Below are 25,945 nucleotides of genomic sequence, written 5' to 3' on the forward strand. Positions count from 1 at the left end.
GGTCCATAATTGTATTTTCAACCCAAACTAACAGCTTGATAATAAAGTTTTCAAACTAATGTAGTCTTTTTCTTCTTTTTCTTTTTCTTTTAATAATATATGATTTATACCAGGAGTCGACCCAATTATCATATTTCTATGTGATAAGTTCCGGAGTTAGAGTAATTTTTAGCTAGAACGGTGGCCATTTTCCCCACCATATTGGATGTTTAACTATAGGGTGACATTGAGGTGTCCAATAATTGACAAATGAATTTCTTGGCATCGGAAACATAGGTCTAGAGACCTCGATCATCTTGTTTCGTGGTTTAGTTGTAAAGTTATGGTAGGTTTTGGCTAAAATGACGTTTGACCTTGCAAATTAACTTGAACCAGAAAAATAACGGCCATATTAGATGTTGTCAATACCGGCTACCAGGGGACTTGTATGCGGTTATGTTTGAAAACCTGATGCCTATACCTAACACCATTCCAAATTTTAAAAAAAAAAACTTGTCACAAAGTGCACATTTGTTATGAATTCCCTCTCCGCTAGTAGGATTATATGAATTAATATATATATGAATATAAACTGCAAGGTCCTGTTGTATGGGATTAAAGTTAACGTGATGTAAAATAATATAATACTAAGCATGGTGTCGGTTGATTGAAGTGATGTATTATTTAAATTATATTTTGGAAATACAGTTTTCTATCAGCGTCAGTTTGTGTATTATTTATTACGTAGTTATTATCTACCTAGTAGATCACTTGTTAGTACTGGTGTATACATTGTCGCCAGTAAATCAGTTATTTGCAAGGAAACAAAAGGACATTGTATTTAAGAATGTGTCAACAATTGGGTTTACCTGCTAGTTTTAGTGGTAAATGTAATACATTGCTAGGGTAGGTTGGTGATATTTCGACCCTACGTGTAAACCTGACCTCTTCGGATTTTCGTTACTTAAACACGTTCCGGGAACCGTTCTTTTAGACTAACGGGTGTATTCCTTTCATAACAATGGTACCTTCAACCTCCAAATGAAAAGCACGTTACAAACCATCTTTAGTCTATTCATGCGCACTAACCCGATCTTTTCTTCTGGCCGTCTGATAGCGTTCACGCAAATTTTAGAAGACAGAAACTTTGGAAAAATCCATATCGGAGGTATACAATCCGACAATCAGGGCCGTATCCTGATCAAAATCCGGGAGGGGGGGGGGGGGGGGGGGCACTACTTTTTATAAACAAATGAAACACTATTATTTGGTGTAAAAAGAAAGTGATGGTACGGCCTTGACAATAAATTTTATTATGAAATTGTTAATGCAATAAAATCACTTAACATCATGTAAATATGTGCTTGTTTTTCAAGAAAAAAAGCATTGTTAACAAGTTATATTTAAATTTGAAATAGGGTCGAAATTATCCTGCTAGTTTTTTTTATCGGGCTTAAATGCGACCCCATATGAATTGTGAGGCGAGCCGTAGCCCAGCGCTCGTTTGATGCGAGGTCGGTTTGGGATCAATCTCCGTCAGTGGGTCCACTGGGCTATTTCTCGCTCCAGCCAGTGCACCACGACTGGTACATCAAAAGCCGTGGTATGTGCTATCCTGTCTATGTGACGGGGCATATAAAAGATCCCTTGCTGCTAATCGAAAAGAGTAGCCCATGAAATGGCGACAGCGGGTTTCCTCCCTCACTATCTGTGTGGTCTTTAACAATATGTCCGACGCCATATAACCGTACATAAAATGTGTTGAGTGCCAATCTAATTAAAATTAGCTCCACTATTACATGTGGATCTAAAGACAGCCAGTTGGAGCTCATGTCCACCAATCAAAACCTTACTTGCAGAATCCTGCCAGTGATTTAAAAATAATTTGAAAACATTCCGAATTATCCTGAGGGTATACGACATGTTTCGTGTGAATTACGAATGCCTTAAAACATGTTTTATTTTATAAAATAAATAATTTGTAATGTAAAACTGAAGACTGATTTAGGTTTTTTTTATTTTATAAATAAATAAATAATTGTTAATGTAAAATTGAAGACTGATAACCCACCCCGTACGTATTGGTATGGTTCGCTGTACTGCGGCCACTAAAATAGACTCGCCCGATATTTTTAGAATTTGTATGCTCCCAAATAACGTTATAAAAGGCGAAGTGTGATTGGTCAATATTTAAATTATTATTTACAGACGAAATGTTACCTGGACATTGGGGACTACGCAGTGTTGTTAGTTTTAAATCACTGGCAGGATTCTGCAAGTAAGGTTTTGATTGGTGGACATGAGCTCCAACTGGCTGTCTTTAGATCCACATGTAATAGTGGAGCTAATTTTAATTAGATTGTGTTGAGTGCGTCATTAAATAAACCATTTCGTTCCTTGCATATGAATTATCTTTTAAAACAAATGGAGATCAGTTATAGTTAATGATATATCCACATCATTAAGCATTTCAACTCAATGAACACAAGAAGATATGTATACAATGTCTATAAAATACATTTGAAAAAAATAAAATAATAAAACACTCAAAACCCCCTAGAATAAAACGATCCAAGTCCATTAAACAAAACGTTAAAGTTTGTTTTATTTAACGACACCACTAGAGTACATTGATTAATTAATCACCGGCTACTGGCTCTAAAACATTTGCTAAGCTTAATTCTGACATGTATTCAACAGAGGAAACCCACTACATTTTTCCATTAGCTGCAAGGGCTCTTTTATATGCACGGTCACACAGATAGAACAGCACATACCACGGCCTTTGATATACCAGTCGTGATGCACTGGTTGGAACAAAACAACAAAATTCAATCAGTTGAATAGGTCCACGGAGGTGATTCGATCCTGCGATGCAACTACCCCAGGCGAGCGATCAATCAATCGACTGAGCTAAATCTTCCCTCCCATTAAACAACAACAGTAACAACCATTCCTCCCCAATGACATCACACAGTCCAAAAAGTCCCCACTGGAGCGTCAAGAATGGCAAACGAACGGAGTGGTTTTTCTGTTTTCCCCTTGCAAACACACATGGGAGGCATTGCCTGGCCACATGCATTTACGCATGCTAAAACGGTAACATTCTCCCCCTGCTCATTAAATTACGTTTCCCTTTTAGTGGGGTTGCTTAATCAAAAAATCGATACTGACTTGAAGAAAGCACCAACTTTGGCATACATGATCCTTAGGGAGTGCATATTGGATTTAGAAGGGGTGCCACGAAATCGGGGGTACGGATGACCTTCAGACTCTATTTCAAGGTCACATTTCATAATAACACTATGATTATCTAGTTTGGCTAGATTTAAGTACCTCATTCTTCATCAAAGGTGTCTAGATAAAGGATATAGCAATGTAGAAGATATATTTTGAATTGTGTTGTCATGACATTATTTTCAAGGTCAAGGTCATAATGATAAAACATGAAAATCAAAATTAGTTATTTTTGTTAACCCACAGGATCATGGATATTTATGTATTATATTCTCAGCCTAGTATTTAATATACTCAAGGTAACCTTGGTAATGTAGGTCAAGGTCATGACAGTCATTTTATCATTCAAGGTCATCAAAGATGAAATTGAAAATGATGCCCGTGAACAAAATTAAAAACCTTTTCTGAAAATGACCACAACTTACATGCATATACCGAGTACGTACTTGCAAAAAACAAAATTATCAGTAGCATCAGATGCCAGTCAGTTTTTCACATTTAGATTTTACATAAATTTAGTTATAAATGTACTTATGTTCCACATGACCCACCACATTTGCACATTGTAGTACACTTCAGCCCTGCCACTTTGCATTTGCAATGTTTGTGACACCAAGGTTGAGCTTTGCAAATGCATTTGACAAATTCTCTGCAGGCCTTTGCTGCTTCTGGCAAGAGGGTCCAAACTGGCATCCAAGAATCATCATGCTTTGTCCAGCCATAACCCTGGGGACTAGGCTGATTTGGTTCTGATTGGAGGCAGTTTGGATTGACCTCGAACTTTGGTTCTTGTTCCTTTTCCTCTCGTTTCTCTAGTTGACTCCTTCAGGCTGTCAGACTTGTATTTGTCCCACACAATGTCGATCCTGTCAGTATTGTCCATTTGATTTGTGATCCATGTGATGAAAATCTTCTCACAGTACTCATCAAATGTTGAGACCTGACAAGTTGGGAGGAGATGAACTATGACAGCACCATCAAATACCTTGGCATCGAAGTACGCTGGTGTTTCAGCTTGAGATTTTGTGTGAAGAAATGTCAGTAGATCTGGGTTTTTTGTTGGCAGTCGAAGCTTCCCATTATCTGATAAGGATGGTGGCCATGAGTGGTTCTCATGTGAGAAAAACTCTTTGTGATCAACATCTCGGAACATGCTTGCAATATAAAGCTGACCAAAGAGAGTGCAGTCACTTGTAAGACTGGCCATTGTTTGCTTTGCTTTTTTAGATCCTGATGCCTGAGGACGCTTAAAAAGGGGCAGAGTTCTTCTTGATTGGTTCATGGATTGACACTATTCTGTCAATGATGACATCCTTGACATATTTCTTGTACTGACTGTGACCTTTTTCATTTATTCCTCTCACAGTTTCCACCACATCCGCATTGGCACAGTTGTGAGTGTCCAGTGTTTGGATTGCCCATTTGTTCAATGGCCTCACACAGACTTATCACCTGTGCTTTGAAGGTTTCTTGAGTTGTGGGTCCTTGCTCATGGTAATCTACTGCCAGTACGTCATCCTCGATGAATTGACTCTCGAACTCACTCAGCAACCTTGCTTGCTCTGGCCCAGCAATCATCCATTGTCGAAAGGCTACTGGATTCTCCATCAGTCCAATAGCTCCACCAGGTGTTTTCACAATCTTATTGTTCTGTTCATGTGCCTGATCTATTGGTATGCAGGAAAATTTGCGCTGTATCTTTTGACTGACCCAGAAACGTTTGAAGTCTTCTTCAACCTCTTGTGGCAGTGCTTTCATATCTCGTATGTGTATCGATATCCATCTTGCGTAATTTTGATGCTCTAATGCAAACTACCAAGGAGCTAGAGCCTCTAGTGTTTCAACATATAGGTCAAAGTTACCAGTGTTAACAACACATATTTATTTCACATTCAAAACTTCTGTGGACTTAAAAATACATTTTAGTACATGCTTGCATCAGCTAATGGAATACACTTTTAACCATTAAATATAACGTAAAGTGGCAGCCATATTGATAAATGGCGGCCATCTTGAAAAAAGAACTAAACAACAACACAAGAAATTTATTTCATATGAACATATTACTACCAAGAAATTTTAAAACGTGATATTGCAGAACCTGAGACAATCAATTTTTTTTCTTCTCAGAAATGCATTTAAGCCACGACCCCCTCCCCCATTAGAAAATAGGCTGCCATCTAGTGTTGCTACCATAATTCAACCGTGCATCAGGGCTAGAAATGATCCGGAGACACCCCCTAGTAGTGTGAGGTGCCAAATCAACTGTGTAGTGGGAGTTGCATGACAAAAAACATTCAAGCTGGTCCTGGTTCCAGGACTGTTGCCAGCCTTATAGAAAAATGGCGGCCATTTTGAAAAATAAAATCGTATCCACACTGAACTTACTGAACAACAATACACTGTTTATCTCATATGAATGTTATTAGCAACATATCTTTAAACTTTATGTTATAAGAACCGAGAAAATCAAATCAAAATGTTTACTATTACACTAAGCCACGGCACCCCCCCCCTCCCCTTACATTCCTTTATCGTGACCTTGACCCATATGCTGAAGGTTATTCATGTGTTCTAACTATAATTTATGCTGAATAGTAAACAAATTGAGTTGAAATAAATGATTATAGTAAACCAGAAAGATAAATACATAACACATTTGATATTTTCAGTATCGTGACCTTGACCTTGATTTTGAAGGTCACACAGACCTCTGATTTCGTGGCACCCCTTCTGAATCTGATCAGTAGGCCCTAGGGGTCATGTGTACCAAAGTTGGTGCTTTCTTCAACTCGGTAACGATTTCGTCAAAAAATGAGGTTAAGCAACCCCACTATTTTGCTGCACATATATATATATATACTCTTCAAAAAAAGAAACGCAAAAGGGTACAAATGGGTTATAACTCCGATTTTATGTTTCCTACCGGTTCATGCTTTGTGAATATAAGGTCATTGCATGTCCCAAACACATTTCCACGGTTACATTCGATAAAACGCAGCTACTGTAAAATAAAGTTTCAAAATGTGAATATTCGCAAAAACGCAGCCACGTGCAAACCATGTCAGCACTGCACGTGCGTTGTCTGCACGTGCAACATGAACACCGACAGTATAAAAGTGCAGGGTGTTCGCTTGCCTGGCCTCTGTATCTGGCCGACAGTTGACAATCCAGGACATGCCACGTCTCAGTGAACCGCAGAGAAACAATGCCATCGGTCGACTAGACGCAGGCGAATCCAGAACGGCCGTTGCCAGGGCATTCCATGTGTCCCCAAGCACCATCTCCAGACTGTGGGACCGTTACCAGCAACATGGATCAACACGTGACCTCCCTAGATCCGGTCGACCACGGGTCACTACCCCCGGGCAGGACCGCTACATCCGGGTACGCCACCTTCGGGAACGATTGACTACTGCCACCTCCACAGCCGCAGCAATACCAGGTTTGCGCAGGATATCCGACCAGACCGTACGGAACCGCCTACGTGAGGTAGGAATTCGTGCCAGACGTCCAGTTCGAGGTGTCATCTTAACACCACAACACCGTCGACTCCGACTGCAGTGGTGCCAGATTCATCGACAATGGCCTCAACTGCGATGGAGACAGGTGTGGTTCAGTGACGAGTCCCGATTTCTGCTCCGACGTCATGATGGAAGATGTCGCGTGTATAGGCGTCGTGGTGAACGTTATGCGGCAAACTGCGTGCAGGAAGTGGACAGATTCGGCGGGGGTAGTGTCATGGTGTGGGCAGCCATCTCACACACTGGCAGAACTGACCTGGTCCACGTGCAGGGCAACCTGAATGCACAGGGCTACATTGACCAGATCCTCCGGCCACACATCGTTCGGGCATACGCTATAAGTACGAGTTTTGTTTGTTTATATGTATAGTAGGACAAACAAGGTAGGGCCCGTGAGGGACAAACTGAGTGTAATGCATGTGCTAAAGTATAAATATGAATGGAAATATGTGTCGAGCATGACGGGATCAAATGTAGCATGGCTGGTATGTTGTAAACATCCAGAGGACGGCGTTAAGTCACATTATCATGGTGGGCGACAGTTTGATTTATATATTAAATTAGTCTGGGAGTTGCAGTACTCTTTGAGGCGGTGCACGAATAATGTATTGTCATAAAAAAGGATCTCGTTCTGAGTGGCTGTTCTCATATAGATGAGGCACTATATAGAGACTCAACCAATATTTTCGTGATCGCGGATAATTGTTTTGTCGTTAAGAAATGGCAACATAGTGGTTGATTCTATGAATCGCTATCCAGTGTCTCGTTTATAGGAGGACAGCCACTCCCGAGGAGATCCTATATTTGATATTTACCTCTTGCATCAGACCTACTCGAGCTGGCGATGAAGATGGACGCTGTTCCATGCTCTCTCGTGATACCCCCCACCTGGGGGAATTAATTGCTTCGTATGTGACGCTGATAGAGTACCGCGTCGCGTACACCGGGTCACGGGCAACCGTGACTTTGGTGTACGGCGACCCTGCTCCACAAAAGAAGGGAAAAGGACCGAGGAAGAGGAAACGTGCGCCAGGGGCGGCACAGGGGGAAGGGGAAACAAAGCTGGCGGCTCAACAGCGAAGCCTGACGCGTTGACGCCAGGAGAGGAGCTGAACATTGCCATGTGCGAGACTCCACGGCCGGCGTCTCCCGTTCCTACACCTCCACGTTCGACTCCGTCGAGACCCCCACCCACGGGGAACTCCGTTGAGACGAACAAGGAAGTTGGTGTTGCGAAACGGAAGGCCGCCACTCCCCCGAGTGACCAGCCAGCCAAGGCACGGCCTTCCGCCTCTGGTCGAGGCAGGGACTTTGCCACATGGAGTCTCGCTGTCAGCAAGATCAAGAGCCAGTACTCTTAAGTACTTGGTTGGTGATACACCACACGTGGGCTCACTGCCGGGAGGTATCCAAGAGGGAAGTGTCAAGCGCTTCCCCGACGGCAGTAAGGTGGCCATCCACGATACGGACTTATATAAATATTCGACCGAGCAGTCAATTCATTTTATTTTTGGCTTGTAACTTTTTATTTATTTATTTTTAAAGGGACATTCCTGAGTTTGCTGCATTTTTAAAGTTGTTATCGTCTAATGGAGACTTTTTTAACGATTGTAATTACATATCAAATATATTTTTATGCATAAAATATTAGTGGCTGTATACTAAACGTGTTTCTGATCGTTCTAATATTTGTACTTGGTTAAATTTCATTTTATTTCCTAAAATATCGTTTTTTCGTACGTACGAAATTATTTGAAGACAAAATCCAGTTTGGGCTTCTTACAAATATTAAGACGATCAGAAACACATTGAATATACTGACACTGATATTCTAAACAAGAAAATATATTTAATATGCAAGTTTAACCGTACAAATATTTTATTAGTCGGAAACATCTTACACTGCAGCAAACTCAGGAATCTCCCTTTAATTCTATTAAAAGGACATTCCCGAGTTTGCTGCAATGTTTAAGATGTTATCGACTAACAGAGATTTTTTAACGACTATAATTACATATCTAATAAATTTTTCTGCATAAAATATTAGTGGCTGTATACTAAACGTGTTTCTGATCGTTCTAATATTTGTACTTGGTTAAATATCATTTTATTTCCTAAAAAAGATTTTTTCGTACGTACGAAATTATTTGAAGACAAAATCCAGTTTGGGCTTCTTACAAATATTAAGACGACCAGAAACACATAGAATATACAAACACTGATATTCTAAACAAGAAAATATATTTAATATGCAAGTTTATTCGTAGAAATATTTTATTAGTCGGAAACATCTTACAATGCAGCAAACTCGGGAATGTCTCTTTAACTTTTTTTTTCACTAATCGCTATTTTCAAAAGTCTGCCCATTTTCAACTCTACCCCCTCCACCCCCCACCCCACCCCGAGTCAGGCCACCGATCTTATCGGAGGTCGGACTCTGGATGGGCGTGTCCGAAACCCAAGTGGTATATCGGCACGTTAAAATAGTTATCTATCTATATCTATCTACCTCTTGCATTGTCAAAAGAGGACTGCCACCCACAGATTAGTTTACTAAATCAAAATTGGCACCGGACAGAGCTCACTAAAGTAAGTACAGCTGTGATGACATGCACTAATGAAATACAGTAATACAAGTGATGCTATTAGGTGTTCACGAAAACTGAGCATATCCTGCCCTACCGGTGGCACTAGTGAGTACTGCAATCAAAGCTGTCATCTGTTACTTTCTGTAAAACGATGAAAAAAGTGCAACAGTTTCACCTACACTTAACAACATTTACCAGGAATTCATTTTGAACCATTCGCAACTTATTAAGGCATTACAACATCAATTTAATCCAAAACGGTCGCCGCTGTAGCTGCTAGAACAAGACAATAACTATTTATTGCATTTTACATAAACCAGGACGAGGTTTTTGTATTAGTGATTTAAATTTGTGGGTCACGGAATTCAGTTATAACGACCTCTTGCTAACTGAAAATCATATTTTAGATTCAAGGTGATAATAAGAGTGGCCTCGAAGATTAACTCTGATAACGTGGCAATTACATGTATATACTAGTATGCCATATATTCACAGCATTCCAATAACGACAAAAAAGATGGCTGTTCAACAAAAAGTACTGCACCCCCCAATGATCAATGACCCAACAAAAAGTACTGCACCACCCAATGATCAATGACCCAACAAAAAGTACTGCACCACCCAATGATCAATGACCCAAAAAAAAGTACTGCACCACCCAATGATCAATGACCCAGTGATACATGACCCAACACAGTAGATATACATGTGATGTTTTCAGCCTTTTCACTTTCATTCTCCTCGTAACATTGATTAAGTTGCTTTTATATGCAGCGGTTGTTCGAACATTTGTTTCATGTCAGCTACAGAACATTATATGGTAAATGAACTGTTAGACACCCACATTCAAATAGCAGTGCCAGCTTAAAAAAACAACAACAAACAAACAAGCAACAACAAATCCTATGCGAGTACGCTTCCTCATTTCGTTGTTCGTTGTTAAAGTAAACACGGCTCATATAGCAATGCAGAACATGCAAATCAATAAAACCCTTCTGTTTCCCAGGACATTTATTATTCGGCTTGCCGGTACTACCCGAAATAGGATTTTCTACACCCCTGATCGACACCGTTGAGACCTCCGACACTGTCAAACTAACAGTCATATTGTACGGGAGAACAAAAACATTCCCCTTGTCAAGCCTCCAGTGCCTTCTGTGGCATTTTGAATTATTTTTGGCAAATTAACAAATCTAAAGAATTAAATACATAGACTGTTGTTTATTTATATTACGAAAGGCAATTATTTATATTGAAAATATCCTAAAATGAAATTACACAGAATTGCAGTCAGTAATACTTACATGTATTACTTAGCCTGAATTTTTCTAAGTCACTATCAGTTAAAAGTTTTACACTGGTGTTTTTATTTATTTGGTTTCATGTCATCATTTGTTATAGTCCTATTAGTTCTCAAAACTTATTATTTCACCTTGGATGTGACCATGATGGATTCAATGTGCATTTTATTACTGAACTTGTCTTATAAATAAACGTTTTGATTTTACTCAGAACTTATTAACTTTGAGTACAAAGATACTTGAACTGCAGTGTCAACCGAGGACTATTACGATATTGTCCAACATGTGTCATTGGGAAAATATGTTATAGCTAACATTTCTAACTGTGATAAAGAGTGAAAAATAGTTACTTGGTCGGTCCTATATCAGGACACCCCTCTCCTCAACCCCCCCAATAACAAACATCTACCCCTCTATACTGACTAATAACTTGGAAAGTAGTTACACCGCAATAATAATATTATACTCCTCGGATTTTTCCAACGTATAAAACAAAACAAAACAAAACAAATATATATATAATTGTCGAAAAATTTAGTGGGGGGAGGGGCGCATAAATCCACTACTGGTAGGTAGCTTCAGATAGTGTAGCGTACTCCCAACATTGTTTTAATGGCAGGTAGCCTCAGATAGTGTAGCGTACTCCCAACATTGTTTTAATGGTAGGTAGCTTCAGATAGTACAGCGTACTCCCAACATTGTTTTAATGGCAGGTGGGCTCAGGTAGGACAGCGTACTCCCAACATTGTTTTAATGGCAGGTAGGACAGCGTACTCCCAACATTGTTTTAATGGCAGGTAGACTCAGGTAGGACAGCGTACTCCCAACATTGTTTTAATGACAGGTGGGCTCAGGTAGTACAGTGTAGTCCCAACATTGTTTTAATGACAGGTGGGCTCAGGTAGTACAGCGTAGTCCCAACATTGTTTTAATGGCAGGTGGGCTCAGGTAGGACAGCGTACTCCCAACATAGTTTTAATGGCAGGTAGGCTCAGGTAGGACAGCGTACTCCCAACATTGTTTTAATGGCAGGTAGACTCAGGTAGGACAGCGTACTCCCAACATTGTTTTAATGACAGGTGGGCTCAGGTAGTACAGTGTAGTCCCAACATTGTTTTAATGACAGGTGGGCTCAGGTAGTACAGCGTAGTCCCAACATTGTTTTAATGGCAGGTGGGCTCAGGTAGGACAGCGTACTCCCAACATAGTTTTAATGGCAGGTAGGCTCAGGTAGGACAGCGTACTCCCAACATTATTTTAATGGCAGGTAGGCTCAGGTAGGGCAGGATACTACCAACATTGTTTTAATGGCAGGTAGGACAGCGTACTCCCAACATTGTTTTAATGGCAGGTAGACTCAGGTAGGACAGCGTACTCCCAACATTGTTTTAATGACAGGTGGGCTCAGGTAGTACAGTGTAGTCCCAACATTGTTTTAATGACAGGTGGGCTCAGGTAGTACAGCGTAGTCCCAACATTGTTTTAATGGCAGGTGGGCTCAGGTAGGACAGCGTACTCCCAACATAGTTTTAATGGCAGGTAGGCTCAGGTAGGACAGCGTACTCCCAACATTGTTTTAATGGCAGGTAGACTCAGGTAGGACAGCGTACTCCCAACATTGTTTTAATGACAGGTGGGCTCAGGTAGTACAGTGTAGTCCCAACATTGTTTTAATGACAGGTGGGCTCAGGTAGTACAGCGTAGTCCCAACATTGTTTTAATGGCAGGTGGGCTCAGGTAGGACAGCGTACTCCCAACATAGTTTTAATGGCAGGTAGGCTCAGGTAGGACAGCGTACTCCCAACATTGTTTTAATGGCAGGTAGGCTCAGGTAGGGCAGGATACTACCAACATTGTTTTAATGGCAGGTAGGCTCAGGTAGCACCGTGTACTCCCAACATTGTTTTAATGACAGGTAGGACAGTGTACTCCTAACATTGTTTTAATGGCAGGTAGGACAGTGTACTCCCAACATTGTTTTAATGGCAGGTAGGCTCAGGTAGGACAGTGTACTCCCAACATTGTTTTAATGGCAGGTAGACTCAGGTAGTACAGCGTAGTCCCACATTGGCCAACATTGTTTTAATGGCAGGTGGGCTCAGGTAGGACAGCGTACTCCCAACATTGTCTTAATGGCAGGTAGGCTCAGGTAGTACAGCGTACTCCCAGCATTGTTTTAATGGCAGGTAGGCTCAGGTAGGACAGCGTACTCCCAACATTGTTTTAATGGCAGGTAGGCTGAGGTAGGACAGCGTACTCCCAACATTGTTTTAATGGCAGGTAGGCTCAGGTAGGGCAGGATACTACCAACATTGTTTTAATGGCAGGTAGGCTCAGGTAGGACAGTGTACTCCTAACATTGTTTTAATGGCAGGTAGGACAGTGTACTCCCAACATTGTTTTAATAGCAGGTAGGACAGTGTACTCCCAACATTGTTTTAATGGCAGGTGGGCTCAGGTAGGACAGCGTACTCCCAACATTGTTTTAATGGCAGGTAGGCTCAGGTAGTACAGCGTACTCCCAGCATTGTTTTAATGGCAGGTAGGCTGAGGTAGGACAGCGTACTCCCAACATTGTTTTAATGGCAGGTAGGGCAGGATACTACCAACATTGTTTTAATGGCAGGTAGGCTCAGGTAGGACCGTGTACTCCCAACATTGTTTTAATGACAGGTGGGCTCAGGTAGTACAGCGTACTCCCAACATTGTTTTAATGGCAGGTAGGCTCAGGTAGTACAGCGTACTCCCAGCATTGTTTTAATGGCAGGTAGGCTCAGGTAGGACAGCGTACTCCCAACATTGTTTTAATGGCAGGTAGGCTCAGGTAGGACAGCGTACTCCCAACATTGTTTTAATGGCAGGTAGGCTCAGGTAGGGCAGGATACTACCAACATTGTTTTAATGGCAGGTAGGCTCAGGTAGCACCGTGTACTCCCAACATTGTTTTAATGGCAGGTAGGACACTGTACTCCTAACATTGTTTTAATGGCAGGTAGGACAGTGTACTCCCAACATTGTTTTAATGGCAGGTAGGCTCAGGTAGGACAGCGTACTCCCAACATTGTTTTAATGACAGGTGGGCTCAGGTAGTACAGCGTAGTCCCAACATTGTTTTAATGACAGGTGGGCTCAGGTAGTAGAGCGTAGTCCCAACATTGTTTTAATGGCAGGTGGGCTCAGGTAGGACAGCGTACTCCCAACATTGTTTTAATGGCAGGTAGGCTCAGGTAGTACAGCGTACTCCCAGCATTGTTTTAATGGCAGGTAGGCTCAGGTAGGACAGCGTACTCCCAACATTGTTTTAATGGCAGGTAGGCTGAGGTAGGACAGCGTACTCCCAACATTGTTTTAATGGCAGGTAGGCTCAGGTAGGGCAGGATACTACCAACATTGTTTTAATGGCAGGTAGGCTCAGGTAGGACAGTGTACTCCTAACATTGTTTTAATGGCAGGTAGGACAGTGTACTCCCAACATTGTTTTAATGGCAGGTAGGTTCAGGTAGGACAGTGTACTCCCAACATTGTTTTAATGGCAGGTGGGCTCAGGTAGGACAGCGTACTCCCAACATTGTTTTAATGGCAGGTAGGCTCAGGTAGTACAGCGTACTCCCAGCATTGTTTTAATGGCAGGTAGGCTGAGGTAGGACAGCGTACTCCCAACATTGTTTTAATGGCAGGTAGGCTCAGGTAGGGCAGGATACTACCAACATTGTTTTAATGGCAGGTAGGCTCAGGTAGGACCGTGTACTCCCAACATTGTTTTAATGGCAGGTAGGCTCAGGTAGGGCAGGATACTACCAACATTGTTTTAATGGCAGGTAGGCTGAGGTAGGACAGCGTACTCCCAACATTGTTTTAATGGCAGGTAGGCTCAGGTAGGGCAGGATACTACCAACATTGTTTTAATGGCAGGTAGGCTCAGGTAGGACCGTGTACTCCCAACATTGTTTTAATGGCAGGTAGGCTCAGGTAGGGCAGGATACTACCAACATTGTTTTAATGGCAGGTAGGCTCAGGTAGGACCGTGTACTCCCAACATTGTTTTAATGGCAGGTAGGCTCAGGTAGGACAGTGTACTCCTAACATTGATTTAATGGCAGGTAGGCTCAGGTAGGACAGTGTACTCCCAACTTTGTTTTAATGGCAGGTAGACTCAGGTAGGACAGCGTACTCCCAACATTGTTTTAATGACAAGTGGGCTCAGGTAGTACAGCGTAGTCCCAACATTGTTTTAATGACAGGTGGGCTCAAGTAGTACAGCGTAGTCCCAACATTGTTTTAATGGCAGGTGGGCTCAGGTAGGACAGCGTACTCCCAACATTGTTTTAATGGCAGGTAGGCTCAGGTAGGACAGTGTACACCCAACATTGTTTTAATGGCAGGTGGGCTCAGGTAGGACAGCGTACTCCCAACATTGTTTTAATGGCAGGTAGGCTCAGGTAGTACAGCGTACTCCCAGCATTGTTTTAATGGCAGGTAGGCTGAGGTAGGACAGCGTACTCCCAACATTGTTTTAATGGCAGGTAGGCTCAGGTAGGGCAGGATACTACCAACATTGTTTTAATGGCAGGTAGGCTCAGGTAGGGCAGGATACTACCAACATTGTTTTAATGGCAGGTAAGCTCAGGTAGGACCGTGTACTCCCAACATTGTTTTAATGGCAGGTAGGCTCAGGTAGGACAGTGTACTCCCAACATTGTTTTAATGGCAGGTAGGCTCAGGTAGGACAGTGTACTCCCAACATTGTTTTAATGAAAGGTGGGCTCAGGTAGTACAGCGTAGTCCCAACATTGTTTTAATGACAGGTGGGCTCAGGTAGTACAGCGTAGTCCCAACATTGTTTTAATGGCAGGTGGGCCCAGGTAGGACAGCGTACTCCCAACATTGTTTTAATGGCAGGTAGGCTCAGGTAGTACAGCGTACTCCCAGCATTGTTTTAATGGCAGGTAGGCTCAGGTAGGACAGCGTACTCCCAGCATTGTTTAATGGCAGGTAGGCTCAGGTAGGACAGCGTACTCCCAACATTGTTTTAATGACAGGTGGGCTCAGGTAGTACAGCGTAGTCCCAACATTGTTTTAATGGCAGGTGGGCTCAGGTAGGACAGCGTACTCCCAACATTGTTTTAATGGCAGGTAGGCTCAGGTAGTACAACGTACTCCCAGCATTGTTTTAATGGTTTCAAAATAGGGTTTAGTCAGGGGGCAAAACTATCGCTGAAGCTTGATTTACAGAAGCACGTTGGTGAATAAAACGAATATTGAAGGAATTTTCTAGAAAAAAACTTTGAATATTGGTTATGTAGACTATCTTATCAAGACGATTAAAACACAAAGGCTCTTTTTATATGCACCATCCCAGACAGGATAGCACATACCACGGCCTTTGATATACCAGTCGTGGTACACTGGCTGGAACGAGAAATAACCCAAAGGACCCACCGACGAGGATCGATCCCAGACTGACCGCGCATCAAGTGCTTTACCACTGGGTTACACCCCCCACCCCACCCACCCCCCACCCCCACCCCCCGTAACGATTTTTGAATATATTTGTTTGATTGTCTGGCTTGGACATGTGTCTCTTTGTTTGGTTAAGATTCCAATAAAGTAATGTAAATCTTTTATAAAACGATTCCGTTCGTTTCATTAACAATGAGTGACACAAGCGGTACCAAACGCGCCACATACACAATACAGTCTTTGTATTGAAAGATATATGCGACACGGATCGAAAGATACGATTTGTCGTCTCATGGATTGTTACAATTGTTCTTACACCAATCGCGCGTAGTTAGCAGAAACAGGTAAATCCCCATGTTTCCGAGGTGAGAATAGTAAGACCTCACCAGGCGGTGTCCAAATGCATCTTCGCCACATACACAATACAGTCTTTGTATTGAGAGATATATGCGACACGGATCGAAAGATATGATTTATCGTCTTATGGACTGTTACAATTGTTCTTACACCAGTCGCGCGTAGTTAGCAGAAACAGGTAAATCCCCATGCCTTCCGAGGTGAGAATAGTCAGACCAAAATTAATTTGTCCTTGTTAACGCCTAAACAAAACCCCGAACAAAAAAAACAACTAGAAGAAACACCCCCCCCCCCCCCAATTTTTTTTTTTTTTTTAAATCCACACAAACCCAACACAAACCCAACCACAAACAAAAAACATTCACAATAGAACTTGTTTTAACCCAATATTATTAGTCTGCGTAAAACTACAACACATAACTTGTAATCTCTAAAGTATAACTGTTATTTACGGGGGAGGGGAAAGGCATGGAGGCTCTGACCCTCCAACCCCAAATGCATTCACCAGATTACTCATATACGTATATTTGCTCAGATAAGCAAACCATGAAAGGACATATTTGTGAAGGGCCTTTAATCACTAACCCTGGATCGGGATTTAGCTCAGTCAGTTGAGTACTTGCCTGAGGTGTTTGCATAGCAGGATCGAACCACCTCGGTGGATCCATTCAACTGATTGAGTTTTGCCCCGTTACAACCAGTGCACCAGCAGTGGTCAAAAGCCGTGGTATGAGCTGTACAGTCTGTGGAAAAGCGCTTATAAACGATCCCTTGTTACTAATGGAAATTTTTTTTCCTCTGATAACTACGAGTCAAAATGACCAAATGTTTGACTTCCAATAGCCGATGATTAATAAAACAATGTGCTCTGGTGGTGTCGTTAAACAAAACAAACTTTAAAAAAAAATCATTAACCCAGACAAACAACTAAATGTGAACTACATTTACCACAACAAACCTCCAAATAAACACAGTACATATGTTAATTCATTCATACCTATGTTTGCGCTTATATCCAATTTAGGTTCAAGCACGCTGTCCTGGGCACATACCTCAGCTATCAGGAATATCTGTCCATGACAGTGGGTTAGTGGTTAGTGACAGAGAAGTCGATGTAGTGGTTTTACCCCTACCGATTGATTCATTAAACTGGGTCTAGGTGGGATCGGTAGCGGGATGCGAACACAGTACCTACCAGCCTTATGTCCAAGGGCTTAACCACGACACCACCGAAGCCGATAATGCACAAAATAGTTACTTAAATATCAACGCTGCCAAATGATATTTAATCGTCCTGTTGTTATGATGATGTGATAAGATACAAAATAGTTAGTGGCTCCATAATGATCGGGGGGGGGGGGGGGGGGGGGGGGGGAGGGGGGATACGAAGCTTAGTGGTACAGCGCTCACCTGATGCACGATCGATCTAGGACCGATTCCTGTTCGTGGGTCAATTGGGCTAATTCTCGTTCCAGCCAGTGCTCCACAGCTGGTGTAACAAAGGCCGCGGTATGTACTATCCTGTATGTGAGCTGGTGCATATAAAAGACCCCATGATTGCTAATCGAAAAGAATAGCCCATGAAGTGGCGACAGCGGGTTTCCTCTCTCAATATCTGTGTGGTTCTTAACCATATGTCTGACGCCACATAATCGTAAATAAAATGTGTTGAAAGAAAAGAAAAGAAAAGAAAGAAATGTTTTATTTAACGACGCACTCAACACATTTTATTTACGGTTATATGGCGTCAGACATATGGTTAAGGACCACACAGATTTTGAGAGGAAACCCGCTGTCGCCATTACATGGGCTACTCTTCCGATTGGCAGCAAGGGATCTTTTATTTGCGCTTCCCACAGGCAGAACAGCACAAACCATGGCCTTTGTTGAACCAGTTATGGATCACTGGTCGGTGCAAGTGGTTTACTCCTACCCACTGAGCCTTGCGGAGCACTCACTCAGAGTTTGGAGTCGGTATCTGGATTAAAAATCCCATGCCTCGGCTGGGATCCGAACCAGTACCTACCAGCCTGTAGACCGATGGCCTGCCACGACGCCACCGAGGCCGGTTAAAAAATGTGTTGAGTGCGTCGTGAAATAAAACATTTCCTTCCTTCCTTCCATAATGATCTGAGTATCCGGTTTTCAGAAGTACGATTTACACTAAATAAAAGTACCAAAGACCGGACCTGGGACTGACATGCCTGAAACCTTCGGGGTATATGGGTACGTAAATAGAGTTCTGAGTAAACAGAACTAAATAAACATTTTGTGACTGAATTATTCGTCTGGTGTTTAGTCTAGAGAGGTTTCCGGTTTAACGAGGTAAACTTTAATGTCCAAATTTATGTATATTACGGGACCATGGAAAACGTCCTGTTTGGGGAAAATTCCGTTTTATAGAGGGTCCGGTATTTAGTGGTTTCACTGTACTAATATGCTTATGTGAGTATATAAGTCATTCGAACGGATTTGTTCACATGAGTAAATTTACCCATTAATTAAATTTGCATTCTAGTCGTATACTAGTACGAAACCCTTAGCAAAACTACACACAAGCACTAGTATATCTTAATTCTGAATGTTAAGTTACAGTCTCCACCTGCTAATGAAGAAACGTCATTAAAAATAAACCCCAGAAGGTCGAAATTGAAATGAAACTAAAACAAAAACAAACCTGAAAAAGTTTTATTCAACGACACCACTAGTTAAAAGTTTTTTTTTTTTTAATGACAGCACTAGAGCAAATTGATTTATTAATCATCGCCTATTGGATGTGAAACATATCGTAATTTTGATATATAGTCTTAGGAAACCCGCTCAATTTTTCCATTAGTAGCAAGGGATCTTTTATATGCACCATCCCACAGATATGAAAACACATACCACGGCCTTTAATATACCAGTGGTACACTGGCTAGAACGAGAAATAGCCCAATGGGCCCAGCAATGAGGTTCGATCCTAACACGACCGCGCATGAACCGATCGCTTTACCACTGGGTTACCGCCCCACCTGAAAAAAACACAAAAAAAACAGAAAACAACCCCAAAACAAAAATCGAGAAGAAAACCAACCCCGAATCTGAAGTTATTTGGATTGGTTCCGAAAAAGAATAGTTCAGTCACCTTCGGGAACGATTGACTACTGCCACCTCCACAGCCGCAGCAATACCAGGTTTGCGCAGGATATCCGACCAGACCGTACGGAACCGCCTACGTGAGGTAGGAATTCGTGCCAGACGTCCAGTTCGAGGTGTCATCTTAACACCACAACACCGTCGACTCCGACTGCAGTGGTGCCAGATTCATCGATAATGGCCTCAACTGCGATGGAGACAGGTGTGGTTCAGTGACGAGTCCCGATTTCTGCTCCGACGTCATGATGGAAGATGTCGCGTGTATAGGCGTCGTGGTGAACGTTATGCGGCAAACTGCGTGCAGGAAGTGGACAGATTCGGCGGGGGTAGTGTCATGGTGTGGGCAGCCATCTCACACACTGGCAGAACTGACCTGGTCCACGTGCAGGGCAACCTGAATGCACAGGGCTACACTGACCAGATCCTCCGGCCACACATCGTTCCAGTTATGGCCAACGCCAACGCAGTGTTCCACCATGACAACGCCAGGCCTCACACAGCACGTCTCACAACGGCTTTCCTACAGAACAACAACATTAATGTCCTTCCTTGGCCATCGATATCACCGGATTTGAACCCAATTGAGCATCTATGGGACGAGTTGGACCGACGCCTCCGACAGCGACAACCACAGCCCCAGACCCTGCCCGAGCTGGCAGCAGCCTTGCAGGCCGAGTGGGCCACCATCCCCCGGGACGTCATCCGTACTCTGGTTGCTTCAATGGGCAGGCGGTACCAGGCAGTTGTCAACACACGCGGAGGCCACACCCGGTATTGACTCCAGATGACCTTGACCTTGGTGGTGTGTCCTGTCACTTACTCACAATGGACTAGAGTGAATTGTGAACAATCCTCCAACATTTGGTAATTATCGGACTCACCATTCAATAATTAAATCAATTCTCCAAATGTTACGACAATGTGGTTTTGCGTTTCTTCTTTTGAAGAGTATACATTAGGAATGTATCGCATGTAGACGACAGCTTCTGTATTGCAGTCATTGAAAGAATATTAGATACGTTTAAAGGGAAATTTCTGAGTTTTCTGCATTGTAAGATGTTTCTAACAAAATATTTCTACGATTAAACTTACATATTAAATATATTTTCTTGTTTAGAATATCAGTATATTCAATGTGTTTCTGGTCCTCTTAATATTCGTAAGAAACCCAAACTCGATTTTGTCTTCCAATAATTTTGTACGTATGAAAAAACTATATTTTAGGAAATAAAATGAAATTTAACCTATTACAAATATTAGAACGATCAGAAACACGTTTAATATACAACCACTAATATTTTATGCAGAAAAATATATTTGATATGTAATTACAATCGTTAAAAAGTCTCTTGCAGCAAACTCAGGAATGGCCCTTCAAGCTTTTGCGTTACAATAAAGCAACGACAATGCATAAAAGACAAGCAATATGAACATTTGTTAAAATAATTTAGATTGGAAACATCAAGAGTGTCACTGGAAACATGCTGTATAAAGGAACTATGTACGATTAGAATGTGCACTCATAAATTAAGTGTGGAATCTGGCAGGTATCGAAACATCAAAGATCAGACAAAAGTTAAAATGTGTTTTGTTTAATGAAACCACTAGAGTACATTAATTAATCATAGGGATCTTTTATATGCGCCATCCCACAGACATGATAGCATGTGCCACGGCCTTTGCTATATAAGTGGTGTTGCACTGTCTTGAATAAGAAACAGCCCAATAGCTTCACCGACGGGTATCGATCCTTATCCGACCGCGCATCAGGCGAGCGCTTTACCGCTAGGGTATGTTCCGCCCATCAAACGAATGAATGAATGTTTAACGACACCTAGCACGACAAATACATGTGGCGAAAATTGGCGTACCGTCAGAGTACACTGACAATGCTCACACTGACATGGGGGATCTTTATGACCGATGTGAGCACGACACAAGACAATTTCATCCTTCCTGCACTGCCTATAACCCCCCCCCACACACACACACACACACACACACCCCACACTGTAATGCTAATCTAATGCTATGGGAGATGAATATTACTTTACAATTTAGTGTCCACAATTTGCGTAATAAGTATATAAAATGGTGTTTTTATAAGGGTCCAAGTGTTTATTGTGTTATACTCTTATTAACGATCGGCAATAACACGGATCTTAATTACGTATTTAAATTTTAGACTAGCCTAACAAAATAAAATATCAGGACCCTGCCCCATGAATCAAGGATTTGAACTTGTCTCGGCATGCCGTTATGGACTTTTCTATATTACAGCCTAAGTACATAATTCATAACAGTTCCATTCAGGTGGTTTCGTAAAGGCATAGGGGCATTCCCTTTACCCATGCCATTCACACTGATTGGTTGATTGGTGTCTCTGTGCCCCGGCTCAGTAAGCACATTATGAATACATGCCAAGTTTTCATATTATAGTGTACCAGGAAGATCAATGCACTCGCAATGTACTTGCAACAATCGGGTGTACAGTTACACTGCTCAATGACCGAATCAGTTCAACTCCAATTATTATTTTACTAGGGAGGTTGCAGGATTCTTCTAAGGAGGTGTGCAACGATTAAACAAAATCGGCGCCTACAGTATTCAGATATATATTTATAAGTAGATAGAAGAAACTTGTTGTTTATTTAGTCCGTGGAAAGAAATATCACTCATTGATATATATATATATGTCGCCAACTTAGAAGATAAAGTGCACACGGTTCATACTCAAAAGTTCGTTGTTGGTGAATATTGATATCATGTTTTATGGACCGAAGAAATTGATATTGACCGAGGCCAACGTCACTATGTAATATATATATATATATATATATATATATATATATATATATATGGCTGACTGGAATTTTAAAAGTTGCGTATACAGTTTACAAAAATTGAGTTATATGATAAAGAGATTATTATCCTCGTGTGTTTCGGTATCGTCAATATATATTACGAATAAAAATAATGTTATGCTCGTCTAATACAATTTGTATTCCTAATATATGATATTAACGATACCGGAAAACACTCTAGTAATAATCTCCCTCTCCCTTCCTCATCTCTCTCTCCAATATATGTACTGATGGAAACACAGAAGGGACCACATAGACAGTAACAGCATATATTGACTGCATTCAAATCATCGACAGCATCAATGAACGGCGATATTGGCAGTCAATGCCACAGTACTGGCAGTCAATTCCACAATACTGACATTCAATTCGGCATTACATCTCTATATTTTATACATACCTAACTATCCTGGTGATGGATTAAATTTTAGGTGTGCGCAGTATTGCCGGTATACCGATATATTAGCATTGGAAAGGCAAATAACACATATAACATTGCACCCTGCCTGCACCAATACATTCGGTCATTTCCTTAAGTGTCTGTTAGTCGGAAATATCGTTATGGTGGATTTTGACCGTAGGTTAGCGATCTATCATTACGAGTGTGGTCTAAATGCATCATGGCAGAAAATGGTAAACATTCTTGCCAAAAGGAACGGGCTAAGATTATTGAATATTTCAAAAGAATGTCTTAATTTATGTTTGAAGCCTTCCTTAAAAGAGATTTTACGCTGCTGTAAATAATATATTATGACACATATTGCGATACGAACATTTTCATAATACCCATATTTGGTCAAAATATCACATGTTTCCTTATTTCTTTCCACTAGTATTAAATAAATAAATGTACCATTTTCGGTTAGCAAAAACATTCTGTGCTCAAATATACCAATATTTATAAACTAACAGTTGTTATCCAAATAGATACTTTTTTATTAGTATTTCTACGCTTCAAATGAGCACTAAAGTGGACGTTATCTGTCTCGATGAGTGTAACGTTTAGTGGTATAGCTTACAGCCAAAACTATCGAATACAAAACTTTTCAGTGTTTTATCAAAACATATATATTGTTCAATTTTAAAATATTGTAAGGCAAATTACAAAATGGAATCTTCGAGAATCAATGTTGACAGACAACATTTTTAGAAAACGAATATAACAATAATGATGTCTTGCAGTCGTGTTATACGTTGAGCAAATGAATGGTTGTAATGGTAAAAGTGTTTGTTTACAACATATAAGTTGCATTCTGAGCTTTAATAAATATATAAACAGACATCCAGAAAGATATTTATGTTAAAATATATAAGGACCATATACTTTTAGCAAGTGTCTGTATAGAGAGTATTGCCAGCAGAAACCGTGACAATCGTGTGACTTCAACTAGATAGCATTACAGCTGATAACACACACACACATTTAGTTTTTAAAATTAAGTTTTCTTTCAGATTACAGTCTTTGAAAATTGTATAAAAAGGTATCAAGAAATGTGCCATGGTTATGTGTGGGTTAAATTCAATCTTCCTTTCTTTGCTCGTTTTAACCTTGTTTTTATGAACATTTCTGTGAATATGATCGACATTTGTTTACTTTCCCTATGCAAAAGTCAACGACGTCAGAAATCTTCAAATGTACGCACTGTTGCGCACAAACGACGCAACCATCGAAACAAGTCTCTCACCGAAACAAGGCAATGGACGATACATTAGGCTCGAATCTAGAGAGGGATATAAAGTGTCACGTCCCATCTACGAGTTCCGTCTGTCTATCCGTATGTCTGTCTGTCTATATCTTTGCTTGTAAAATATTTCTCTTAACATTGAGGGTGAGGGGAGCAAAAAATGGACACAAAGCTCCCCTCCCCAATCCCCCCAAACAAACTCAACAACAAAAACAATGAAAAACCCTCCAAAAACCTATAAAAACAACAACAATATAAAACAAAACAACAACCCAAACCCTCCCCCACAAAAAAACAAAAAAACAAACAAAAAAACGACAAAAAAACGAAAAAACCCAGCAAACGCACAAACAAAACCATACTACACATTCAACCGAATTAGACCGTGATATACGCTCCGATATTCCGGGTAGTGTCTGTCCAATGAACGGTTAGCCAGCCACGAGTTGGCCATTTGGCAGCCTATACTGGCTGTTATTTGAGACCAGTATTCACTGGCAATAAAAAGAACCACTTAGTTCGCTGTTGTCTTGAGGCGTGTACGATATATCTTCCTGGTTAGACGTTCAAATAGCGGAACCCTGGTAGATCAAGTTAGTGGTCTGTTGCTCTTAGGACACCTGAGGTAGGTTTGCGAATATATTTAATTTGCATAACATGTAGTATAGTTTTGTACAGTGTGGTAACACACACACACACACACACACACACACACACACACACACACATTCATACATCAATATATACATCAATACATACATACACAATACCTATGTATGTACATGTAATAGTAAAACCCGACATACATACAATATATAGATATTCAGATATTAATACATACATATATACATACAAAATGATTCTATCTTCTGAGACCGTGTGATAGTATCTAAGTATGTACTAGTCAGTACATACAATATATAAATATTCAGACATCTATACATACTTGCCTGTGGCAGGTAAGCCCAAATAACACAACGTGATATTTCTCAAATCTCTCAAGTTTCTCTTTCACAATTTGATCACTTTATAAATTACTTGAAAACATTGATCAATTCATATTTATGCACATTGATTCGCACTTTAAGAGTATCATTCCATATTAGCCATTTGTACGATTTTAAGATATTGCATGATATTTCAGGTCATGGACTACTTCAAAATGTTGTTGCTTGGGATGTTTCTGTTCGTGCAGCTGACAGAAAACACAGGTTTGAGTCCAACACAGATTAAGTATTATGTAAGTATCATTTTGTTTTCGTGTTTATTAAAATGTAATGGAACTATAGCAAGTGCATTTTAATACGTGTGCATTGGTCTGCGTACAAATATCGCTGTTATGGTTAAATCATTGATATGTAAAATACGTTTGTCACTAACGAATGTGCAGTCTTATTTGAATTATACAAGCGGGAACTGGCATCTGCCTATATTATCCATTATATAATACGCTATACTTTAGATGGCGATATTGCGCCTTTAAGTGAGCAGCAGGATATCAGTTGTCTTTACATAAAATAGTACTGGCTACTATAACATAATATTTCCACACAATTATAACGAAATTTATTACACATATCGTTAAAAATATCTTGAACGCCAAGTGGGACTAACACTTTGTGTCGTCATCGATTGGCGGACAATAACCTTACAGAATCAACGAAACGAGTTGAGTGATATAAATTAAAATTGATTGTGTGTAATAAATAGGATATTACACTCGCTACCATCCCTCGTAAAATATTTTTCATTGTCACTCGTTAAAGCTCGTTTAATAATTTTTTAACTACATGTAGTTTGCAATATAAATGC

The 25,945-nt window shown here is 40.9% G+C and overlaps 1 protein-coding gene across 1 annotated transcript in view; it reads left to right on the forward strand.

Annotated features, from left to right (window-relative positions):
- The first annotated feature begins 7,861 nt into the window (after positions 1-7,861).
- LOC121383864 overlaps positions 7,862-25,945 on the forward strand; it is a 64,655-nt gene continuing 46,571 nt past the window's right edge. The window contains exons 1-2 of the mRNA XM_041513961.1: positions 7,862-8,071; positions 25,278-25,373. Of these exons, the coding sequence (XP_041369895.1) occupies positions 7,862-8,071; positions 25,278-25,373 (306 nt within the window). The remainder of the gene's footprint in view (positions 8,072-25,277; positions 25,374-25,945) is intronic.

This window comes from Gigantopelta aegis, chromosome 10 (assembly GCF_016097555.1).
Source record: "Gigantopelta aegis isolate Gae_Host chromosome 10, Gae_host_genome, whole genome shotgun sequence".
Classification (NCBI taxonomy): Eukaryota; Metazoa; Mollusca; class Gastropoda; order Neomphalida; family Peltospiridae; genus Gigantopelta; species Gigantopelta aegis.